We start from the raw sequence: 25459 nt of genomic DNA, 5'->3' as shown, positions 1-25459 counted from the left end.
ACGTGTTCAACAAATAAATTAGAATCAGTGTAATTTATTATGAGTTCATTAAATTCAATTCAATTAAGTGATCATTATTATTAAAACTCAATAACTAAATTATTTATGTATTCAGTGCTATTAAAAATATTAATTTACGTGTTCAATAATTTACTTCGCTCAGTAACCTCTGACATCATGTTACTTATTATCATGACATTTTTTGCAATCAACTCAGTGTTCAATAAACTCAACTTGATTATTTTTAATTCATTTATTTTCTCGAGCTCAATTCAATAATTTGTATTCAATCATTCACGTATTCATGAGCTCAGACATTTAACAGTATTGATAAATTAAATAAACTATTTAATTTGCAACCCAGTGATATTTTGTGCTGTGACAAATAAAAATATTGTTATATTTTTAAATATGCGTATTTTTCCAACATTCTAACCACCAACCAGTCCTGGCATGTCGTTATTTAATTATTATTACAACAAAATGGGAAATCGAATTTTTTGATGAGCTAAGCCGCTATTGGACTTAAACTCCTTTTCCCAGCGGCATAATTTTTTATTTTCCATATGCTATCAGATTTTCTGGTATAACTGGAATAATTTGCTAATATTCTATAAAATGTTCTTATTTATAAAATGTACTCTAGTGAAAATGAAAAATTTATTTATATTTTATTATAGTATAAGTTATATAAAAATATGGCTTTAAAATCAAAAATAAAAAATTATTCCTTTCACAAATAAGGAAAAAAAACAACGAACATTGACAAATAATAAAATAAAGTTTCATTCACTGAAAAAAAAGTTCATTTGAGCCAAAGACATCGTATGTTTGGATATAGCCAAATAAATATTTAATTGTGAGAGAGATATAATATATTAGAGTAATTTAATTGCTGCCAATAAAAATGATTGAGTCCATGCTAAGTGTGTATCTATATATTAGTCGATTTAAATTGTTTTAAATCAATTTAAATTGTTTTGAATAATTTCAAATTGTTTTGAATCATTTCAAATGATTTTTCGTAGTCAGAATGTAAAGTATCGTCGAATTTTTCGTTATTAGTCACAAACTTAATATCTTTCCCGCATGAAAAAAGTGTATAGGTAAAAAGTATATCTTAAGTTATAATTGTGGTATATAAAATTATAGTTTAATATATAATTCTCAATATATTTTCATGCTACTATTTTTTACTGTTTTGATATACTTGATTATACTTTATCATTATAAGTACGATTGATAATTTAATATACTTTTAGTTATATAAATTTTGTATAAGCTAAACTATACCCGAATTTTATAATACAAATTGTACACAATGAGTATACTCTAATTATATTGGAATATTATAACTGGAAGTATAGTTGAGAACATGAATAACTCAAAACAAAAAACACAACAGAACTTCGAAATTTAATTTATCATTGCAATCCTTTCGATGATATTGATGATGGGATTTTATTCCAACTGTGCAATTTAATAATTCTCAATTTCCAGCTGGATAACTTGCATAGAAAATATATAAGAAGTTTTACCATGTAGACGTAATGGATAAACATAAGCAGACAAAACTTTTTACTTGAACTAAGAAAATTCTCAGGAAGACCTAAGTTGTTTTGGAGTAAAAAGAAATTACTTTGAGAGATAAATTTTCTGAAGATAATTTTTTTTTTAGCTGATATAATTTTCATTTTCCTAAGCTATACTAATTTGTATACTTTTTTTTATACTTCTTTTATATATTTGAGATATACTCGTTGATATATTCGCAATGTATATCAATTATTATACTTTCTCCTTCTATCATAAATATCTTCCATTAAATATAGTTTAATACTATACAATTAATTACACCGGCACACAAAAAAAAGTTGACTGTACTTTTGACGGGACCGGTATATCTGTATGTATTTTGACTCGTTGAATCCGAATCTGAGGTCCGTTTGACCTGTACATCGTCAAATTTTCGAGAAAACTTTGAAAAACCGAAAAAAAAATGACAAAAATCGGCAGTCTAGGTGATTTAAAAATTTTTCTTGACCTTAACCAAGCATGATTTTTAAGTATTTCGACCCGCTAAATACTTATCTAAAGTTTATTTAGACCATAAGCCGTTAAAAGCTTAAGTCAATTCCAAAAAACCCTGAAAAATTGCAAAAAAAGCAAAAAATTCCAGATATTGTGTTGAAAAAAATTTTATAAACTAAGATCAATCATGATTCTCATGTATTTCGATCCGTCGAATATAAATCTCGATGTTCTATGGCCCAGACATCTCTAGAAATCTAAGTAAATGGCAAAAAAACCACTGAGAATTAAAAAAAATCAAGTCTTTTATGATAAAAATCAATTTTTAAATAAAAATAAAAAATTTTTAACATGTTATCCGATCTGTGGAATATAAATTAAAAATTTTTTGATCTAAAACCTCAAAAAATTTGAGTTAATTCTACTTATTTTGATGTTGTTTTCATTACACTAGTTTCTTGGTGGAATCCTCCGCCTTACTCGTCACTTTAATCGCCAAGATTTTCAGGAAAGTGTAGAAAGTAAGAATGTAAAATGTGCAATACGAAAAGTGAGAATTACGTTAATTTAGTTGAAGAGTTGTTGTACAGCTACGATACTTTGGGTTGCTTGATGAATTCAAAATTGCACTATTTACATTCTCACCTTTCACACTTTCCTGAAAATCTTGGAGATTACAGTGAAGAGCAAGGCGAAAGATTCCATCAAGACATTAGTGGAATGAAAAATCGCTATCAAGGAAAGTGGGATGTCAATATGATGGCAGATAATTGTTGGACACTAAAGAGAGATCTACCCGAGGAAATAAGAAAGCGAAATAGAAACCCTTTATGTAGGTCATTTGAAGAGAAAAGGGTTAGATATAAGCGGAGAACGAATTGAAATTAAAAAATAAACTGTTTTTAAAAGATTTTTTTAAAGAATTAAAATTTTTTGAGGATTTAGGTCAAAAAATTTTAATTTTATAAAATTTTTTTTAACACAATTTTTGGAATTTTTTGCAATTTTTCAGGGTTTTTTGGAATTTACTTAAACTTTCAACGGCTTATGGTCTAAATAAACTTCAGATAAGTATTAAGCGGGTCGAAATACTCAAAAATCATGCTTGGTTTGGGTCAAAATTAAATTTTAAAATCACTGAAACAGCTGATTTTCGTCATTTCTTTCGGTTTTTCAAAATTTTCTCGAAAATTTGACGATGTACGGGTCAAATGGACTTCCGATTCGGATTCAGCGAGTCAAAATACATAAAGATATACCGGTCCCGTCAAAATTACAGTCAATTTTTTTTTTGAGTGCCGGTGTTATATCTTGAATTTATAATAACTAAGTATCACATGTTATAAATTATTTATGAGATATTTTGCCGCATTTATAGAAAATATACACATGGCTATACTTTGCAGTATACTTTAGAACTATATTTTATTTTCATGCGGGATTGCTACAAATATATCAATTACTACAAATGAATGATATGTTTCAGTCAAATTAAAACATTATTTGAATCAACTATCATATTTAGTTGTACCGAATATATTTATTTGTCATTGACAAATAGTCAGAAAAATGCCACAAATAAATTGATTCATTTGGGACGAATAGTTTTTTTTTTTTTTTTTTTTGTGCTTGACGACAAAGATCAATTATCTGTTGAACTGACTTAGACAATTTTATTTTAAATTAAATAAATATTTCCAATGATTTGATATTACAACATATGGTCAGGAAATTTTTGAATCATTTGAAAAATTCTGATTAAAAAAATTCAAAAAAAATATTTAATTAATGTGTAATTATGGCATGTTATGCCTTGCATGTAAAAATAAATAAAACTTACAATTTAGCTATACCAGCTTTCCGAATAGCCGAACTTATAGCTTTCACGGCAGTTTGGATAGAATTTATCAACAATGTGAAGTCTCCAGTTGCATTAGGAATTTTTTTTTGTTCCTTTAACACGAAGCTAGTTAATGTCACACAACTAGTGTCGAATGATGATTCACGTAACGCCATTGTGAAGAATATATATATTTACTGAAAAATATTTCAAAAATATGTTACGTTTATTACTGTTACAACGAATATTACAGTTGCTACTGTGGTTGAGATACTTTTATACTATAAACGTAGACAGTTCTTAATTTCACAATGATGATAACGTCAACGTCATTAAGATAAGAAGTTTGGATGTTTTTAAAAACAAATTATTGTGATAATGATTACTTTTTTATTAAAAGTAAATTTAAGAAAGTTAACATGAATAAATAGTTTTAAAACACATTCAGCAAAAACGGCCAGACTTGGTCTAATGAAATCTAAACACAGCGAAAAAATAGAAATTCACACGTTATTATTAGAACTGTCTAGATTTGTTTTGAATGTGTAAGGTAATTTTTTATAACCTTGTATTTCATATATGAAATACACAGGAGATGTGAGATTTGGATACAGTAAGACTCCATACATGCAATAGATCTGGGAAAAAAATTTTTTATCCGATTTGATTTAATTTTTAATATGAATAAATAGTGTAATCAACAAGTTCAAAAAAGCGCAAATTCTCGATAAAGCTTTTAAAATTATGAGCAATAGCTCATTCAATTCAGTATGACCTCTAGAAAAATGTAACTTGAGAATGTATTAGCACATAAAAAATTGCAATTGTTATTAACAAATTAAGATGAAAAAAATGGCATTTAGTTTTTTGCTAACAACTCAAAAACTATCAACATTTTTGGACCTTTGAAAAAAGATCCTCAAAAACGAGAAAATTTCCAATAAAGAATGCCGATTCCCCGAACTCTACCTCTATTATTTATAATTTTAATTTAACGCCAAAAGTAGAGTTTCACGCTGCCGTTACAGTAAGGGTGCACTGCCGCTAAAAACACAGGGTACCATATAAAATAATTTTTTTATAATAACAAATATTGTATTAAAAATTCAAACAAATTATAGTATCATCTAGAAACTTGAAAGAATAAATCCCCGTAGGAAAAAAAAAATGTACGAAAATCCAAAAGTGTAAACCTCAAACGCTCATTTGATTTTTAATCGTTACTTTTAATTATTTTTTTTTTTTTTTTAGTATGAATTTTTATTCAACTTCTGAATTATTAATATGATTTTTTAACTTTCCGGTCTGTGTGTATGTATGCATGTGTATGTATGTGTGTGAATGGTCTATAACTTTTCAACTAATCAACCGATTTTGATGGTTAAGGTGGCAACCTAAAAAGCTTGTTGGCCATCAACTTTCTTGAAAATTTCAGATCATTTGATCAAGTAGACTCGAAAATATTTGTAAATTACGAAAAAAAAAATTGTTTTTTTCATTTTTTTATTGATTTCTCAGAAACAACTTGCACGATCGACTCCAAAATCTAATCAGCTCTAGAACTTAATAAAACGTGTCGATTACCGCCTTAACCATCTCAATTGGTTGATGCGTTCGAGAGTCATCGTTAGAAAAAGAAATGGTGAAAAACGGGTTTTTCCAAATACACTGGTCACAAAAAATAAGGGATGGAAAAAAATTTCTAAATTTTTGGGCGATTTTCAACATGCTGTAACTCGGTGAAAAATAGTCGTAGAAAAAAACAGAAAAAGCAAATTATAGCCTCAAGTTTCTAATTTTCAGATCTGGACTTCAAATTTTTTTATCATGCACGATTCCGGAGTAATCCTAAGAAAACCGACGAAAAAAAAATTTTTTAATTTTTGCTCGTCTTCCAACAAGTCTATAGGCTTCAATAAATTTTTTTGAATAATCTGAAATAAGACACTCTTAGGAAATTCTATGCCCTTTAATTTGGCGGCCTAAAAAAGTCTCTACGACGATTTTACGCTAAGTTATCATTGATCAAAGCAAAAAAGTCCATTTTGGCTTTGATAATTGATAACTCCGGACGTATTGGTCGTACAGGTAATGGAAGTAGGGTTTTAAAAACTGCAAAACATTCTTTATGAGGCAAAATTAGTGGCTTTTGATGGAAAAAATTTTTTTGAAGCAATAAAGTTTATTAAAAAACAGGTAAAAATTAACATATTTAATGATGTTCGAAAATCTTGGTCTAACTTTAGATATAACGGATAAACAAAGGATATCGTCGTTTTTTTTCCAACCTTGAAGTGTCCTCAAAAAACCGTAAAAATCTCAAAGCGCTGCGATTTTTTTTTTTTTAGTGTCCCGAAGCTTTAAATTTATCGATTTTGCCGAATATCACCATAATTGGAAGATTCTCGGTTTTTGTTCATTTTTTCGATTTCAAAATGTTTTTTTCACCAATAATCTAAACTTCTGTTACGTTCTGGCTTTAATTATATTTAAATAAAAATTTTAAAATTTCTTTTGATAATATATAATAAAACTTTGGTGAAAAAAAATTCTTCATCAAAGTAATTACAGTAGATAAGCGATTTCCGCGAACACCGTCGTGGCCCGTAGTCTAAACTCATGACGAGGCATGAGACCCAGGCCTCGACGACGTTCGCTAGGGTAACCTGAGATGCGACGTTGGACAATTTATAATTTTATAATTTTCTGTACTGGATCTGCGGAGACAGAACAGGCAGTCAGCCGACGAACATCTAAGTCACCGGACCTCGGTCCGGTGACTGACTGACTCAACCTAATATTTTATTAATTAAAAGATACCTAGTTTTAGTAAATGTGGTGTACCATTTATTATGTAACCCTAATCAAATATTTAGTGAAAAATTCTTAATCACTTATAATCGACGACGGACACGCCTGGGGTCGATAGATACCCTAATGATGTCAAACCTGAACATTTAAATTATTAATATAAATTTATTTATATTTTTAATTATTCTGGGGTAATACCCCAGAATGTAACATTGGTGCTGTGACCAGGATGTCATCGGTTATAGTGAGAGTGAATTTCATTTGAACAATTTATTATTGAGAACAATTAATTAATTGAAATTTCGGTATTTGTTTGGAATCGGGGCTAACTACATTTTTGAAAGTTCCAAGTGCTTACACCTTAAAGATCTATAATTTAACTTTTTCCACGTGTTCTACTACACGGCGGATTAAGTTTTCTGTATGCATTTATGTCTATAACACAAGATATCTATCCGAACCTTGTAGCTAAAGTGTGCAAAATTGATAAAAAATGGCAGAAATCATACAAATTTTTCCAAAATAAATTTAATAAATTTCTAATAAATACTAATAATTAATTTTATTAATACCGTAAGATGGACGGTGGCGATAGAAAGGTCTAACTAAGAGTTACAAATATTTTTTGAGCTCTTGTATAGTGAAAATTGGCATATATCTGTTATTTCAATACACTAACGGTGTACAACAGCTCACCTAGCACTTTGTTGCAAGTAGTTTGGACGGTATCCGCCTTCCTTTGCTAGTATAGTGTCTGGCTGAAGCTCGCAACACAGTTTTACGCCGGCTTGTACTAGTAAGAGATGTAGTCTAAGGCAAGAGTGCGTTAACATAGCCTTACTGACGAGTCCGTTAACGTACTTAGGACGAAACTACAGAAATTATGGCAAATAGGCATATATCTTAAATTTTTTGTGGTTGACTTAAGAGTCAATACATAGAATAATAAGAAAAATATGTCAAATGGTTCAGTGTAGCACGGAACAGAAAAATTTCAAACTAAATCTGTAAATCAAGCAAATTTTATACCTTTGGTATACACGTACAATTTATTAATGCTTAAAGAACACCTAAATAAGCAATTATATCTTCAATCCGCCTAAAAATAATGGCAGTTGAAATTGGATTTAAATTGATATGTCCAGAATTGAATTTCTGGCAATTGAAACAGGTGTTAGCCCCTCTTCTAAACAAATACCGAAATTTCTAATGAACCAAAAAATTTAATAATTTTAATTCAATCAGTGATTTTACGATAAACTTTATTGAACTGTGCTATGCTGTTGTGCTAAGAAGATCTTATATTGTGCATTACCAGTGCGGTAATAACTTTTATTTGGATTAACCGCTGTACTTCGAAAAGTAAGATTATATCAACATTGACTTTGAATTTTAATCTAACACGCGAGTGACAGTTTTCCGTCAGAAGGTGCACATATATTAATAATACTTGTAACCGACTACCAATCGTGTTATCGGTTAACTATCTGTTTACTAAAAATTATAATTACTATAGTAACGGTCATTACTGATTTAATATTTAAGTTAAAATATTTTATTCCTTTTTTAAAATTTAATGAAAGTGTTGCTACGGGCTAAAATAACTTAGAGTTATGATTTTATTTTATATTTTCATCGATCATGGAGAAGAAGTGTTGCTACGGACTATATTGTGATCATAATGTGAAAGTTAACGCGTTATGGTGACTTACAAATCTTTTTGAATAATTTACTGGAGATGATTGTAATTAACTGTTTTATTGAAGTGAATTTAAATACCTATGTTTAATGACAAATTATTTTTTTTTGCGTCTTAATTTGTTGCTACGGACATATAAATTTTGTTTAAGGACAATTTAAGTAAAGTTAATTTAAATAACAAAAAAATAATAATAACTTCGTAAATGAATATTCTAAATAAATATTTAATTTTTCGATATTCATTTGACGACAAATTAATTAAGTTAATTCAAATAACAAAATATCAAGATAAATTATTTAATTAAATTTCATAAGTTCATCAAGTGGCAAATGTCGATTAATGTTTAAACGTCTGTCATTGACCTCGAATAATATAACTGCGCCTATTTCATACAAAACATTTTAGAAATTTAAGGAAATTGTCTTGAGGACAATAAATTAATCTTTAAAGACTTTTAATACCTGTTATTATCAGGAAAATTTATATTTGTCAAAAATTACGCAGTGTAGTAGCATAAGATAACCGAAAGGGTGTTCAAAACACATATTTATGTGTACTTGTTTTTTTTTCTATAAATACCTAAAATTATTAAAGATGTTAACTGACTTAAGTCGGGAGGTTGTTACCTCGTTATCATTATAAATTTTGACTTAAGCAGTTACTTATTGAGTAACTTATGAACGACCGCAAGACGGACGTATATTTATATGAATTTATATTGAGAATTATTCATTTCTAAATACCATGAACCGATCTTTGAGTCATATTAATATTGAGGGGTTTTGTTGGAGATTACTCATAGCTTTTAGAGTGGTCAAAATCAACCTCCTCATGATGTTGAAAGGAAATTTGAAAAATATTTCATTCTTTCAAATTTATTCGGGAAATAATTAACTTTTACAAATGTGTAAAATTAAACTTTATCCTTTCCCTCATTGCAATAATTCTGGAAAGATAACTGATTGATGTGCTTATAAAATCGAAAACGGAGTCAAAACTCCAAAATTTTATAAAACGTTAACATTTAATTTTTTTTTGTATTAATTAAAATCGAGATTAATGGCCGATTTGTTTTGTTAATATTGATGGCATGCCACTGGTATAGATAAGTAGACTTAAATTCACGCGCGTTGACCCGCGAGTTGCCGGGACTTATAATGTCCGGAACTCATTTTGAAAATTCGGTCTTTTCGAGATAAGCTGAACAATGTCTCGCGTCAAGGCTGCCCTTGTGGCCAGTTGAAAATGTAGATAAGTTCACGCGCGTTGACTTGCGAGTTGCCGAGACTTATAATGTCTGGAACTCATTTTGAAAATTTGGTCTTTTCGAGATAAGTTGAACACCAAATAGCCTTATATAACCGGGCTGACGAGCGATAGTTCTCGCAGTGGCGGAAGGCAAAGTAATGTCTCGCGTCAAGGCTGCCCTTGCGGCCAGTTGAAAATGTAAAAAGCTAAGCTTCTCAACAGTTGGTATGTTTTCAATATTTCAAACGTTTTAATGATCGGTCTCGAATTAATTTTCGCCATTAAGAGTACTTCGAAGTGATAAAACTCTAAGAAAAAAATGGCTATGGTAAATATATTCTTCGGTAATATATTTTAAATTGAAAGTATAACCAATAATTTGAGATTATTGGTAAATAAAAGAAGATTTTACAAGCACAATCAACGTTTAACTAATTGGTAATTTCACGTGCATAGACTCTGGGCTATACACGCTGAGATTCATATTTATATGTTTAAAAAAAAAGGAAAAAAAAAAATTTGAATGTGAAATATGAAAAAAAAATATTTCAATACAAATATCATTTGCGATAGGCAAAATAATAATGATTGGAGAAAATCCTATCACTAACATTTACATATGACTCAAGTCGGAAGGAAAATTTGCAATTATTTTGTTAGTTTAAGTAAATTTGTAATACGTTGCGTCTCAGGTTTAAGTTTAATTTCAAAAGCCAAGAACTTTATTACTATATGAAGGAAAAATTTTTATTTTACTTTTGGTTTATATAAAGTCACTCTATTAAAAATAGAAGTCGCACCGATTTTATTAAAGCGCCGCGACTTACTTAAGTCGGGAGGTGTTACGTTCTGGCTTTAATTATATTTAAATAAAAATTTTAAAATTTCTTTTGATAATATATAATAAAACTTTGGTGAAAAAAAATTCTTCATCAAAGTAATTACAGTAGATAAGCGATTTCCGCGAACACCGTCGTGGCCCGTAGTCTAAACTCATGACGAGGCATGAGACCCAGGCCTCGACGACGTTCGCTAGGGTAACCTGAGATGTGACGTTGGACAATTTATAATTTTATAATTTTCTGTACTGGATCTGCGGAGACAGAACAGGCAGTCAGCCGACGAACATCTAAGTCACCGGACCTCGGTCCGGTGACTGACTGACTCAACCTAATATTTTATTAATTAAAAGATACCTAATTTTAGTAAATGTGGTGTACCATTTATTATGTAACCCTAATCAAATATTTAGTGAAAAATTCTTAATCACTTATAATCGACGACGGACACGCCTGGGGTCGATAGATACCGTAATGATGTCAAACCTGAACATTTAAATTATTAATATAAATTTATTTATATTTTTAATTATTCTGGGGTAATATCCCAGAATGTAACACTTCTTTAATCAAAAAGATTGATTATCGGAAGAAATTGAACAAAAAAAATTTTGAAAAAAAATTTTTTTTTTTCAAGAACTTTTTTTCGAAAAATTTCAGGAATTTTTTTTTGACAATGATAAATCATTGCTTATTCAATACGTCATCTCCGTCGCTGTCGTCATCGTTATCGTCTTTATTATCTATTTTGCCATCTTCGTCATCTTCATTTTCCATGCCTTCATCTTCGTCTTCCGAGATGATCTCACGACGCTGATTGTTACCTAAAATACATATAATATTCATTTAATTTTTTACATTAGGGTCATTCTATGTCAAATTGACTAATATTTGGAATCGACTCCTTTCAATTTTGACTGAATTCGGTCAAAACTTTTCATTTATCATTAAACAAACATTTTCAAAAGGGATAAAACCCTTGAAGCAAAACATCAAAGTTCGAAAAAAATCTTTTGTATGTTATTTAGGTACTTTTTGCTACCTCTCCATAAATATTTCTAAGGTCATTTTGAAAATTTATGGATTTAGCTAAAATTGAAAAATTAAAAACTTTGAAAAAAAAAAAAAACAACTCTCTGATTCAGGATGTCTTCAGATTATTTCAAGGCATTATAGGAAAAATTTGAAGAAAATTTGAAAATGGTCGATTCCAACAATTGGTCGATTCTACATGAAATGACCGATTAATATTTGCATAGTTTTAAAGAGATGTAACAAGCCATATAGTTTCTGTCTCATACCGATTTTTTTGGATTCATTGTACTCCCCATCTCCCGATTTACGAGCATTACAGGCCTGATCGTTTATGACTTTAATTAATTTTGATAATGTCACGGAATCATCAATTTCTTTTTCCAAATCTAATAAATATAATTAATTATATTTTGTTTACAAATTGCATCTAAAATATTCAAATTGGAGTAAATTTAACCAAGTTATAGCTATTAGAAAAAATGCGCACAATTTTCGAAATTGTGAGACAAATTGTCATAGAACGCCTTACATCCATATATGAGCTCATTGAAATACTAAGAACTGAATATTTAAGCTCGATTCCGTAAACTTTTAAATACTTCGAGATCAAAAGAAGTGGCAAGTTCCGCGTACAGTCTGCAGAATCAGATGTTTTTCAGGTTTTTTTTTTCAGATATTATAGATAATCAGACAATAGTAAGTTCTGAAAGATACTTTATGCAGTGGCAAAAAAAAAGCGGTCGATTGGTGTATAAAAGTAAATAGTTCTGTCACTGATGCTACCATTTTAAATGAAAAAAAAAAAAAAAAAAAACATCCAGCAGTTGATAAAAGTCGATTTCTTGGTAAGCCCGAAAACTTTAAGGAAAGTGAAAATAAATGTAATAGTAAAACTCCATCAGATAGATAGACAAATAGGTGATTTTTGGTCTAGGAAAATATCTAAGTATATAAATATTTTTTGAAGATTTTGAATTGTTAAACGTAAGGGTTAGATTTTTATAAAAACAATTTGAATACTGCAAAGCTATATGCAAGTCATAATTTATAAAGTAAAATATTGAAATTACAGTAGAGTCCATTGAATAAATTTTTATTTATTCCTCGCCGTTTCTTGAAAAGCGTCCTTTGGCCGAGAAATGTTTTATCTCCGTGCCATATTCTTCATCTATTATTGCCGTCACTACATCACGCCAATTGTTTCCAGCCCTTTTTTTAATGTCTGAAATTATGTTTTCAGCTATGTAAAAACAACATCCTAGTGATATTTCAACCTAAAGGTTGGTATTTCATTATGAATTTTATCATTTTTATCTCATCAGATTACTGTAAACGTATCTTCTTACTTTGTTAACTTCATTTTCAAAATAATGCTGTGGAATCTGTTAATATGAAAAAAATTAATAAATTAAGATGAATTACTTAAACTAATAGTTATATTAAAGGAATAGTTTGAGAAAAGGATGTTAAGAAAAGCATTTGAACACTTTTATTGCAATGGAACTAAGAAGTGTAAATAAATGTTGAAATGGGAAACGCGAAAAATTAAGAATAATTCAGGTGATTTTATGAAAAACTAAATTTTTTTTTTAATAACCACCATGTTAAGTCAAAAAGTAATTTCAAAATATCGAGTATTTGTTTATTAAATATTCATGTTTTTATTCAATGTCTATATAGGTTTACTACAACGGTTTACTTCTTTTATATATGCTCAAGAACGATAAAACTTTGGTATATGTGATTAATTATCAGTAATAACCAAAGAATTGACGATCGTGTGGCAAATCAAATAAAAATTTCTTGCTATGTTTTTAGTCACAAATTTTGAAATAGATTTTTTCCATTATAGTATGTATAGCATACTATAGCCTTTCAATAATCTACAAACTTTTTTGGATTTTATTATCTATCTTATCTTCTATTCATATGTATTAAAATTCTTTAGTGACTATGAAATATTTTTTTTTTCTTATTATAAAATTAATTTTAAAAAATAATTCTACTTCAAAAGCTGCCTTTACTGAGTTGGCCTTCTGCTCTTTATTATACTGATGCCTCAGATGGATTGCAAGAGCTTCCATGAACTCAACAGTTTCTAATGTAACTGTAATTAAACCAGTATTAAATTATGTTAATGAATAAAAACTTTAAAAATTATAATTACTTTTTTTTGAGATTAATTTAGAAAACATGTTTGTCATCTCATTAGGTACTGTATTAGATTTTGTCATATTAGAATGAGTTTGAGTGGGTAGACTTCCATCGTAATTTTCTTTTATTTTAGATGCATTTTTGTTGTTATTTTTGCTGGCAGATTCATCGAAGCTCCTCAAATTAATGACTTGATAAGCGGGTATAGTTTGATCAGTCGATGGAAACTCATATACAGCTTCTTGATCAGTGATCTGTTGAAAAGAAGTGCTAGCTTGCACATGAAAATAATCATTATTTTCCTTCATTAAACTATACAGAGGTTGAGAAGTTGGCATTTGACTAGAGTAAGTCTGAAGTTGAGAAGTTGGTTCTTGACTAGAATAAGTCTGAAGTTGAGAAGTTTGTACTTGACCAGAGTAAGTCTGAAGTTGAGAAGTTTGTACTTGACCAGAGTAAGTCTGAAGTTGGAAAGTTTGTTCTTGACTAGAATAAGTCTGAAGTTGAGAAGTTTGTACTTGACTAGAGTAAGGCTGTAGTTGAGAAGTTTGTACCGGATTAAAAGAACTCTGAAGTTGGGAAACTTGTTCGGGGTCATAAGCAGTTTTAAGTTGAGAAGTTGGTGTTGGTATAGAAGAACTGAGAACTTGAGAAGCTTTTTCTCGGTTCAAAGAAGGCAAAAAGTGGATGTACACTCGTTGATACACTGACTCTGATTATTAAATAGAAAAATTTTGTTTACAATAACCTTTTGGGTTAGAATTTTGTTTTCAATTTTTTTTTTTTGTTAGATATTTTTATGCTGTTCTGTAATTTCAAATTTTCCTTCAATTGTGTTTTTTTATTTATAATTTCAGCAGTAAATATCTTATTAGATGGTTTCATGATTTCACTGTTTGTATTGACAAGCATCTTCCTCAAATTTTCTTCATTACCTTCAAAATACAATAGAAAAGTATTAGTTAAACTCAGTTCATTTTACAACTCAACTTTTATATTAATCAATTTTCTAATTTAATAAGCTCGAATCAGTGCTTCAATAAAGTTAAATCTAGTCATCTACTTTTATTTACATTGTTAGAAATTGGAAAATATACTTTATTTAATCATACAAAAAATTTTATAGAATTGTTTTTAATTATACATAAATATCTTTATATTTGCACTGATAATTTTGAAGTTTATGCAACATTGACATTTTTAACCACTTGATTTTTAAATTATAGTTGTTAAAAGAAAACTTCAAATTAAACAATTAAAATAGATTTATGGCAAAGTTATTTAATTGCATTCATAAACTCACTCCCTGACCTCCGTTTCCGCTGTTCCTTTTCTACCTACCCCTTCCCCCTCTCCACTCAGTTTCTCTAACTCTATTAACCAATTTTCCCCTTGTCCTTCCTCTCCCAACACTTCCTTCTTCATCTCCTGCCATCCTTTTTCCACCCCAAACCCTGAACAGACCTCCCATACTTGTTCCCACGTTTCCTCATCTAGACCACAAACCCTACATATCTTTTTCTCCTTCTTCTCCCAGTACAGTCCTCCATTCATCCCATCCCCTAGCCTATACTTTGCTAATCTTCTCCACCTCTCCTCATTCCAACCCTTCTTGAGATATCCCGGCACCCCTACCCCTATTATATACTTACATTCTCGGTTTCCCTTTGCTTCCCTTATCTTCTCCCACATTTCCTCCCACTCCCTTTTTCTATCCTCCACCATTATCATTTCCCCCCTTTCCCACTTCTTCTCTACCTCCACCATATCCCACCCTCTTGTCTCATAATATTCTCTTCTTTCCCCTTCCCACCCCCTACTCCTTTTCCCGCTCTTATTCTTTTTCTCATTTCTAACCTAAATCTTCTCACCAAAACTCCACCCTTTCCTTCTTCTATTCTTTTCTCATACCTCCACGCCCTCATCCCCGCTCTTACAGCTAACCCGTCTCTACTTAATTCCTCTCGAATCATATAACCCGGCACTCTCCTTGTAACCCCTAGGACCCACCTTAGAAACCTTTCCTGTAACCTCTCCACCTCCTCTCTTTTCTTCCATCCCCACACCTCTACTCCATAGCTCACCACCGACCATACTAAATTATCAAACAACCAAACCCTTCTACCCTAGTCATTTCCAAATTATCTTTACCCTATTCCCCATACCTGCCCTAACATACTCGCTCCTTTTTTCACTCTCTCTCTCTCTCTCACGTGCTCCTCCTGGTCCCCATTCGCTTTAACTACATACTCTAGGTACACATACTTTCTCACTTCCTCTATCTCTTCCCCCATCCATCTCCACTTTACCTTTCTATACCTTCCCCCACCCTTCCTACACCTCATAATTTTCGTCTTCCTCGTATTCACTTCCAAACCTTTCCCCGTTACGTACCTCTCAAGCGTTCTAATCATTCCTCTCATCTCATCTTCTTCCTTTGCCAACAACACCACATCATCTGCATATGCCAGCACATACTCCTTTCCTCCCCCCACCCAACTCTACTCCTCCCCATCTCCCCTTTTCCAACTCCTTATCCAAGTCCGACAAAAACACCATAAACAATAGTGGGCTCAGAGGGCACCCCTGTCTAACCCCCCTTTCCGTCCAAAACCTCTCCCCACCCTCTTTACCCACTCTAACTTTACTTACCGTTTCTTTCAAAACTGTCTCACACCTCCTGACCAACCCTCTCCGAACCCCTCTCTTTTACATACATTCAAACAGTTTCTTTCTGTCCACCGAGTCAAAAGCTGCCTTCAAATCCACGAAAAGTAACATCATCTTCCTCTTATCCTTCCCTATTTCCCTATTCATCAAATAGTTTAACACATAGATGTTATACACTGTTCCCATCCCCTTCCTAAACCCAGTCTGAATCAGTGGCAGCAGCCCTTCTCTTTCCACTTCCTCCCTCAATCTCTTTCCCAACACCCCTACATACACCTTATACGCCGTTTGCGTCAGCGTTATCCCCCTGTAATCCTCCACCTTACTTCCATCCCCTTTCTTTACTATGGGTATCACTACCCCATCCTCCGGCCTCCCATCCCCCTTCCATACCTTTCTACATAACTCCCAAATCGCTACAGTTACCTCCTCTCCCCCATACTTCCATACCTCATTTGGTATTCCATCCTCCTCCATCGCTTTATTTTCCCTCAGCCCTTTTACTACCTCCCTTATCTCCTGAAGTGCTATGTCTTCCTCCTCATCTTCTATGCTCTCCTCCTCCCCTCCCTCCACACCTGGTCTACTCTCTACCCCCCCTAACAACTCTCTGAAGTAACTATCCCATTCTTTCATCTCAATACTTTCATTCACTCCCTTTCTTTTTTTCCTTCCCTTATTTGCTACCACCCACACCTGTCCCTCCGTCCTTATTGCTTTAATCTCTTCCTTCCATCTTGTCCTCTCTGCCCACTTTTTTTCCTCACATAACCTTCTAAATCTTCTCTTCTTTTCCTTGTATTTCCCTACATCCCCTTTCTTCTCCCTTACTACCCTTAGACTCTCCCTGACCCTCATTTTTTTCACCTTGCACTCCTCATCCCACCATCCATTCGCGCTTCTTTTACACCTCGCCTTCTCTGTCTCCTCTATACCCTCCCGTACCTTCCCCCTTAAAATCTCCCATTTATTTTCTAATTCCTTATCCCCCCTTCCCAACCCCTGAGTTTTTCTCTAAACAACTCTATCTCGCTCTTCGTCCATACCCCTCTACTTACTCTGTCACCCCTTCCACCTCTATCCCTAAAATTTTCTCCTCCTCCTCCCTTAATCCATACTACCACTGGTAAGTGGTCCGAATCCACTTTCTCTAGCACTTTCATTCTGTCCACTCTTTCTTTTACCACTTCACTCACTACTATATTACCTATAACTGAACACCCCCTCTCCCGTATGAATGTCCAATTTCCCTCCTCGTCCCCCTTTACACACCCATTTAAAATTCTGCTCCCTCCTCCCCCTATGAAACTACACAATCTCTTCCCATCCTTATTTTCTACCTTATCTTCAGACCTGCGTTCCACTCCCCTTTCTCCAACATTTACTTCCCTTGCGAACCCTCCTTCCTCCCCTGTTCTCGCATTAAAATTCCCTCGTATTATCACTTTCCTCTCCTCCTCTTCTCCTTCTATCCAATTCGCTATCAACTCTAGTTTTTTATCTATATTGCCTTTTATATACACCCCCACTATCCACCACCATTCCTTCCCTAGTTTCACCTCCCTTCCTAACCATCCATTTTCCCCATTATTTTCCTGTCTTCCTAATTCTAATCCCTCCTTTACACCCAACACCATCCCTCCTTTCGCTCTCCCCCTTCCTTTGGTCTTTACCGCGTCCTGCACCACCCACTTATACCCTTTCTTATATTTTCCATTCACGCTCTCCCATCCTTTTCCATCCAACCACGTCTCTATCAACACTATCACATCCCATTCCTTCAAGCCCGTCCACAACTCTTTATCCTTATTTTTCAGTCCTGCTACATTCCAAAACCCTATTTTATCCCCTTATCTCTCTCCCCCCTCTTTTACCCTGTACTCCCTCCCCTTCTTTCCCTTCCTCCCTATCCCTTATACATTCAATTATCATTAGTTTAAATTAAACTACATTCATGCTAGTGAATTAAAAAAAAAAACATAGATATCAAAAATATCAGAAATCGAGTTGATATGAATATTAATAACCATAATAATATCGACGACGACGAGAACGATGTGGATTTGAGAGCAAATGAGCCATTATATACCGGAGCTTCGATAAACGTCACAGAAAGTATGATGTTAATATTAACTCTCTTACCTAATCATAATCTCACTATGACTTGCGTAGAAGATATAATTAAAGTCATCCAATTACAATGTCCCAGTCAAAATTTAGTAAAGAATAGCTTGTTTGAATTCAAAAAATTTTTCAACTTAGAACACGAAAATGAAATTATGAATAAAAATTTTCATTGTACGAAATGTGAACGAGAAATAGAATCACAAGATCACAACTGTCCATCCTGTCAAAATATAAAAAATTCAGATTTTATCACAATGCCAATTGTGATACAATTAAAAGAAATGTTTAACCGAGACGGATTTTTTGAATTATTGCAACATATTTTTCAAAGAGTTGTAAATAATAACATTATTGTAGACATATACGATGGATCTATTTATAAAAATTGGATGGATAATGGATTTTTACAAAACCGAAACAATATTTCTTTTAGTTGGTACACTGATGGCATCCAAGTGTTTAAATCATCGCAAATTAGTATGACGCCTTTTTTTTAACGATAAACGAGTCGCCCTTTCACGTAAAGAAATTGAGAGAAAATACTTTGCTTCTTGGACTATGGTTTGGGAACTCAAAACTGAACCCCAATCTATTTATGAGTAAATTTGAAGATCAATTCACTGAACTAGCAGAAGGCGTTGATATAACATTGCCAAACTACATTGAACCTATCAGAGCTCAAGGCATTTTGATTTCCGGAACAGCTAATACTCTGGCAAAATCAGATTTCCTTAATTTTTAAAAATTTAACGGAAAATTTGGGTGTATGGCATGTTGTATTGAAGGTCGGAGTACTGAGACTGAACACGGAACAACTCATGTTTACCCGTATTAGTCCAAGAGCTAGTAACGCACGTTTCATGAAGTGTATGATGCACCTTGAAATTTTAAAATTTTAAATCTATTGTATGGAGAAGCAAATATACCTGTGTTGGCTTGGCCCACCTCGGAACACCAGGTAGTGCGCATCCTGAAAAAGTGTAAAAAAATATGACCCAAAATAAGTGTTTGATTCAGCATCCAACAACCAGTTATGAAAAGTTTAGGTAATTTTAAAAATACTACTATTTGGGCAGACACTTTTGAAGGGGTTTATATTTAATAAATCCACCCCAAAGTTGATTTTTTTCAAATACCATTTGAAGTGTTTGATTTACGTTGAAATTTTAACAGCGTCTAAATTAAATATAAAAAAAATTAATTACAAAAAGCCAAACACTTTTTCCGGGGTTTAATTGCCGGCAAACATGAAAATAAATATTATTTATAATAGAAAGAGATAGGCTGCGCATGGCGGTAGATGTGAGTGAGAGCGCCGATCACCACCTTTGCTGCGGTCTTTCTCTATGCTCTCATTGGCTGTTGGTCACGTGTCTTGCATAGCTGTACATGCAGTAAGTCCCTATTTTCAGTTAACCGGCGTTGTTGTGAGCACATGTTTTAAAGTTTTCTTTTAATAATAATGCCTTTATAAATCTGAAAAATTATTGATAATAAAATATATAATTCGTTATATTGTATTTTTCGTACTTTTCTGAATCAAATTTTGAGTGCACAAATGGAATGTGTGTCGTGTGTGATATGTAAACAATGAGATGCTGGAGAGATTAATCCATGGACTGAGACTACATTAAATAAATGTCGAATCGCATTAAAAATTCGACAAGAATACAAATTAAAATACTGTGATGTGATTTTACCATCGGAAGTGTCTTCTAATAAAGGAAGTTATCATCGGCAATGCTACGCAAATTTTACAAGTTAAAAAAAACAATACAAGCAGAATTTGTCAGCAATTTCCTTGGAATCTCTTCCTACATCAGGTATTTCTTATAAGTTTTTTTCAGCCCTCAAATTATTTATGTACTTTTATTACTAATAACATAGATCTCAAGTTTGCATGAATAATTGAAGCAACTTCTAATTTACATTGCTTTTTTTAAAATATTCCTCGAAGAAGTGATCAAGTCGTCGAAAACGAGAAAATTGAACAGGCAGTTCCTGAACTTGGAGACAGTGTTTCTTTTTCAGATAATCCTCCAAGAAGTGAACAGATTTTTGTAGGAATTGAAATTGTGCAAACAGAACCTCAACTTCAAGTGAGTGTTAGTCACACAGACAATGGAAATCAGCCGGAAAATCAAGATGGTCTGGGCCCTAGTTCTGAACCTGCAACAGCTGCACCTAATGCATCAGAAAAAACTGATGTTTGTATTTTTTGCACCAAAGCTCGTCGGAAAGTAAAAGGGAAGCACGTGCCATTATACTCAATTGAAAAAATTGCTCTCATTGACACTCTTCAACCATATAAAGAATTTGTGGAGAATACGACAGTATGTGAACAATTACAAAGCTTAGTAGATTTAAAAGCTCACCGTATTTGTAGAGTTGAATACCTAAATTTCCTACGTTTGTACGACAACAAGTTAAAAACCGAGTATCATAAGAAATTAGAATATCGCGATAAAGATTTTCAAGAAGTTTGCTTTTTCATTGATGAAAATATTGTTAAACAAAAAAAATGTTTCTTTTTCTCTTTTTTACGCCAATACTATACGGATACCTTAAAGAAATTTGCTGCAGACAATGGAGAGGAGTTTGATAATAATTTAGGAATGAGTTTTTTCGAGCAAAAATTAAAAAAAAATACGGGGACTTACTTGAATTAACTTTAATGCACCAAAAGAAAATTGTAGGGCCTAAGGATCGTGAAATTGACGAATATTAATATTCGTTGATACAGGAGAGAGACATCGTTCAGAATGCTGCGAATATTTTACGCCAAAAAATTCTTGATTTAGAAAAAACGCCATTGCCAGAAAATTTACGTACATCGGATGTATTAAAGGGAGAGTGTTCAATTCCACAAGTATTGAAAGAGTTTTATTTAACATTACTAGCTGGTACTCGTAGTAAACGGAGAAAACACATTCAGACAGATAGAATTAGTAGCTCATTGGCTGAAGATGCGATTTTTAACGTCACAAACGGTAAAATAAAGACAAAGAAGCATTTAACTTTAGCCATGACGTTAAAGAGTTTAACGAGTAGTCGAAAAGTCGTTGAGATAATCAACAGATATGGGCATTGTTCTAGTTATAATGTGGCTGAAGAGTTGGAAACAGAAACAACTTATGCTGCGAGCCAACGATCAACTACATGTCCGGAAGGTATCATCAGAATGAAAGGATTATATACTGGTCTTGCTTTCGATAATTTCGATCGATTTGTTGATACTTCGTCCGGTAAAGATACTCTTCATGATACTGTTGGTATCATTCACCAAAACGTAGATAGTATTTTGGAAAAAGATGCAGCAGTATATGATGAAGAATTATCATTAGTTGTCGATGAAGCTCCTGAGAATTCTGATCCTTGTGAGACTTTGGCAAAAGGTGGTCGAAAGAGAAGAAGGTCGCTTGAGGTTATAACTCCAATTATTGAACCGTACAATAAAAAAATTAAAATATCTGAGACTTTAATTTTAAATATTGATGAAGGATGTTCATCAGCTCCAACTACGTTAGAATTAGCTCAAACATTAGACGTATTATGGATACTTTCGCATGCGCTGGAGATTCCTAAAACACCCATGTGGGTTGGATTCAATTTCAAGTTTATAGAAGATTTTAATTCCACACAGCAGAAGATATGTTATTTAACACCCATAAATGACTCATCAACTGGAAAAGACATAGTTGTTCAGACTATGAAAGAAAGTCAAAAAATTGCAGCGAAAATAGGGGAAACATGTATGAATGTCACTTACGATATAGCAATTGCAAAAGTTGCGATGCAAATACAAGCAACGGACAAGCCTATGTACGATAACCTATTCATTCATTTAGGTTCTTTCCACATAATGATTGCCTATTTTGAAGCTGTTGGCAAATTGTTTGTAGGCTGTGGATTGATGAATTTTGCTGTAGACACTGGATTATTAGCTTCTGCATCGGTCAATTCATTTTTAGATGGTAAACATTTCAACAGGTGCTAAAAATTGCATCCTTTAATGGCACTTGGCTTAGAAATAATGAATTTTCGGTCTTTTCTTAACAAGAGAAACAAGGTCATTGGAGAAGATATCCGTTCGGAACTCATGCACTTTGGCCACGGTCTATCATCATTTTCAGATTTGATTGGCAATCGTGAAATCTCAGAATTGATTGAATCTTACATAAAATATCGGGAAGCTTGCGTGAATGGCGACTTTGGAAAAACAGCGCAGTACTATATGATGTACATTCTTTTTGTTAATAACTATTTGACACTAAGTCGCAGTATCAGAACCGGAGACTTCTCGTTGTATAAATATATTATGCCGCAGATCACAAATCTTTTTTTCGCTTTTAATCAACCGAATTACGCTTGTTGGTTAGTTAAATATCACAATAACTTAGTTAATGTTGGTACGACTAATCCTGAAATAATGAAAAAATTGGAAAAAGGATACTTTGGCATACAACGCACTGAAAAGTCATTCTCCAGGCAACCGATTGATCTTACACTCGAACAAACAATCAACGCTGACAGTGCGAAACGATTAATTGGAATAATTAACTTTACTAACTCAATTTCTGCTCGACAGCGATGGTGTTTAAATCATCAAATAAGATCAACGAAAATTTCATACACTTATGAGGCAACTGGCTTACGAAAACGTCAAGACGTAACCGCGGATTTAGAAGATCATCGTATAAAAAAAGATACGGAACAACTTAAAAAATTTATCGATGGATTCTCCAAGTTTGTGAACCCTTTCGATTCAAACCTTGATGAAAAGCAACTCTTCAATATTTCGAACGGAAGAGCAGCTTTACGTGAAGTAGAGCAGTTCTTATTGAATGTTAATACGAAGGGTGAAGAATTACGCAAAAAATTTATTCAAGATTGTACTGAATCTGAGGAAAGATTTGAAAAGCCAATACCACGATTGAAAATACTTAATTTTTCTTCAGAAGTTGTTAAGAAAAAAATCAAAAGCGGTGGTAAAGTTCAAGAAGTCACCATGCAGCGAGATTTGTTTGGAAGGATGTTAGGTTTGTCAATGGACCATTCCGTTGATTTCGAAAAAATTTTATGTTTTCCTATTATTCCGATCCCAATGTCCTTATGTTATTTCGATGGGACAATCTTTAAAACAAATAAATCAGTTATCGTGGCAGTTTTTGAAAAGCAGCACCAACAAGGAAACATACTCGACGTCTTCGATGTTGTATTAGTTGATGGTTTCTTTCTTTTACATACATGACGTGATATACCCGCAACGTTTGGTAACATATCAAAAAAAATTATGTCAGTTTTAACTGCTACTAAAGCTCTTCGAGTTGACATAATCTTTGATCAATATATCTCTCCGTCAATCAAAGATTATGAACGCAATTTACGGAATGAAGAAAATACTATTGATTTCAATATCAATGGACCTATGCAAGTTCGACCAACAGATTTCAACAAAGAATTAAAGAACATTAAATTTAAACAAGCTTTAGTAACCTTTTTAATTGAACATTGGCGTGATCCTGAAATGATACCTTTCATTGGTCAGATAGTCATCAATTTAAATTACGATTATTGTTATTCATACAAACTAAAAGATAATAATATTGTATAAACAATAAATGATGATTTAAATTGTGGAAATCAAGAAAAAGCTGATACCAAATTAGTTTATCATGCTTGTCAATTGGAAAATGAATCAGCTACTAATGTTCTTATTAAATCATGTGATACTGATGTTTTGATCATCATGCTTGGCAATATGGATAACCTAAAAAGTGATGGCATCAATATATGCATGGAGTATGGAGCTGCTAATAAAAGACGAACTTTAAATCTGACACAGCTTCACATTGAATTAGGGCCGACAGTACGTGCTAGTTTACCCGGATTTTATGCCATCACGGGATGTGATTACAACCCTGCATTTCTTAAGAAGGGCAAAAAAAAACCATTCCAAATTATTAAAAATAATTTGGATTATCAGAAAGCACTTGCTGACATTGGACAGTTGGATGTCCCTGAATTACAATATGAAATGTTTGCAACACTTGAAAAATTTGTCTGTGAATTGTATGGGTACAAGAACGTTACGAATATTAATAATGCGCGTTTCCAAAAGTTTTGCTCTACATACAAATCAAAAAATATAAACGAACCTTTTGGAAAAAATTTGATCAAATATGATGCGTCAAATTTACCACCGTGTAAAGCAGAACTACACCAAAACCTTTTGCGGACTCAATACATTACAAGTATTTGGCGAAACGCTCATCTGAGTACTCCAACATCTTTGTTACCTGAAAGATACGGCTGGACTCTGAAAAATAACAGATATGAGTTTAAATGGTTTGAGGGTGATTGTATACCGAAAACCGTTTTGGATGCTGTAAAAACTGGTTCAACTACCGAAAACAATCCTAACAACGAAGGTTTGTATTTTCTATATTTTGTATTTTCTTCTTTTCTCACATATGATGTCATTATGTAAATTATGTTTGGTTTTTTTTTTTTAGATGATGAAAGGACTTTTTACAATGAAGAGGTATTTTCGAGTGATTCGTCAGAAGAAGATTCAGAGGACAGTAGTGATGAAGACGAACATTAAAGATACTTTTCTAGACATTTTTATAAAGTTTACTTGTAAAAAATATTAAAAAAAAAAATAAACCAGTAATATTTACCATACATACTGATCGTGGAATCTTGAATTATAACCTCACAATCTCCTTCTTTTAATGTGAAAAGCTTTCAATTCCAATTTTTTGTCATTATTACTTAATATATTAGTATAATTTTCAGGAACTTGGACAAGAAAAAAACAATCAGTGCTAGATTTTTAAATGTTGCAACATTAAAAAATGTAGCACAGTGTTTTTTTCCTGTCAAAGTTCCGGAGAATTATACTATTATATTTAACATCATGGATAATAAAATAAATCATAATTATTAATTGATTGTACTATTTGATCTAAAGAAATAAAAAGCTTGAACATAAGTTAT

At 32.3% G+C, this 25459-nt stretch overlaps 2 protein-coding genes across 2 annotated transcripts in view; one reads left to right on the top strand and one right to left on the bottom strand.

Annotated features, from left to right (window-relative positions):
• LOC130671195 (fructose-1,6-bisphosphatase 1) overlaps window positions 1-4143 on the bottom strand; it is a 121021-nt gene extending 116878 nt beyond the window's left edge. The window contains exon 1 of the mRNA XM_057474929.1: window positions 3872-4143. Within this exon, the coding sequence (XP_057330912.1) occupies window positions 3872-4047 (176 nt within the window). The 5' untranslated portion in view covers window positions 4048-4143. The remainder of the gene's footprint in view (window positions 1-3871) is intronic.
• Window positions 4144-22894: 18751 nt separating this feature from the next.
• LOC130671147 (uncharacterized) lies at window positions 22895-25132 on the top strand. Its single transcript, XM_057474869.1, has 2 exons — window positions 22895-24888; window positions 24973-25132. The coding sequence occupies exons 1-2, from the start codon at window positions 24207-24209 to the stop codon at window positions 25062-25064; spliced, it is 774 nt and encodes a 257-aa protein (XP_057330852.1). The 5' UTR covers window positions 22895-24206; the 3' UTR covers window positions 25065-25132.
• Window positions 25133-25459: the final 327 nt, after the last annotated feature.

The sequence above is a fragment of the Microplitis mediator genome, chromosome 7 (genome assembly GCF_029852145.1).
Source record: "Microplitis mediator isolate UGA2020A chromosome 7, iyMicMedi2.1, whole genome shotgun sequence".
Taxonomy (NCBI): domain Eukaryota; kingdom Metazoa; phylum Arthropoda; class Insecta; order Hymenoptera; family Braconidae; genus Microplitis; species Microplitis mediator.
Note: the sequence above shows the minus strand (reverse complement) of the source record. Positions and strands in the feature narration are given on the sequence as shown.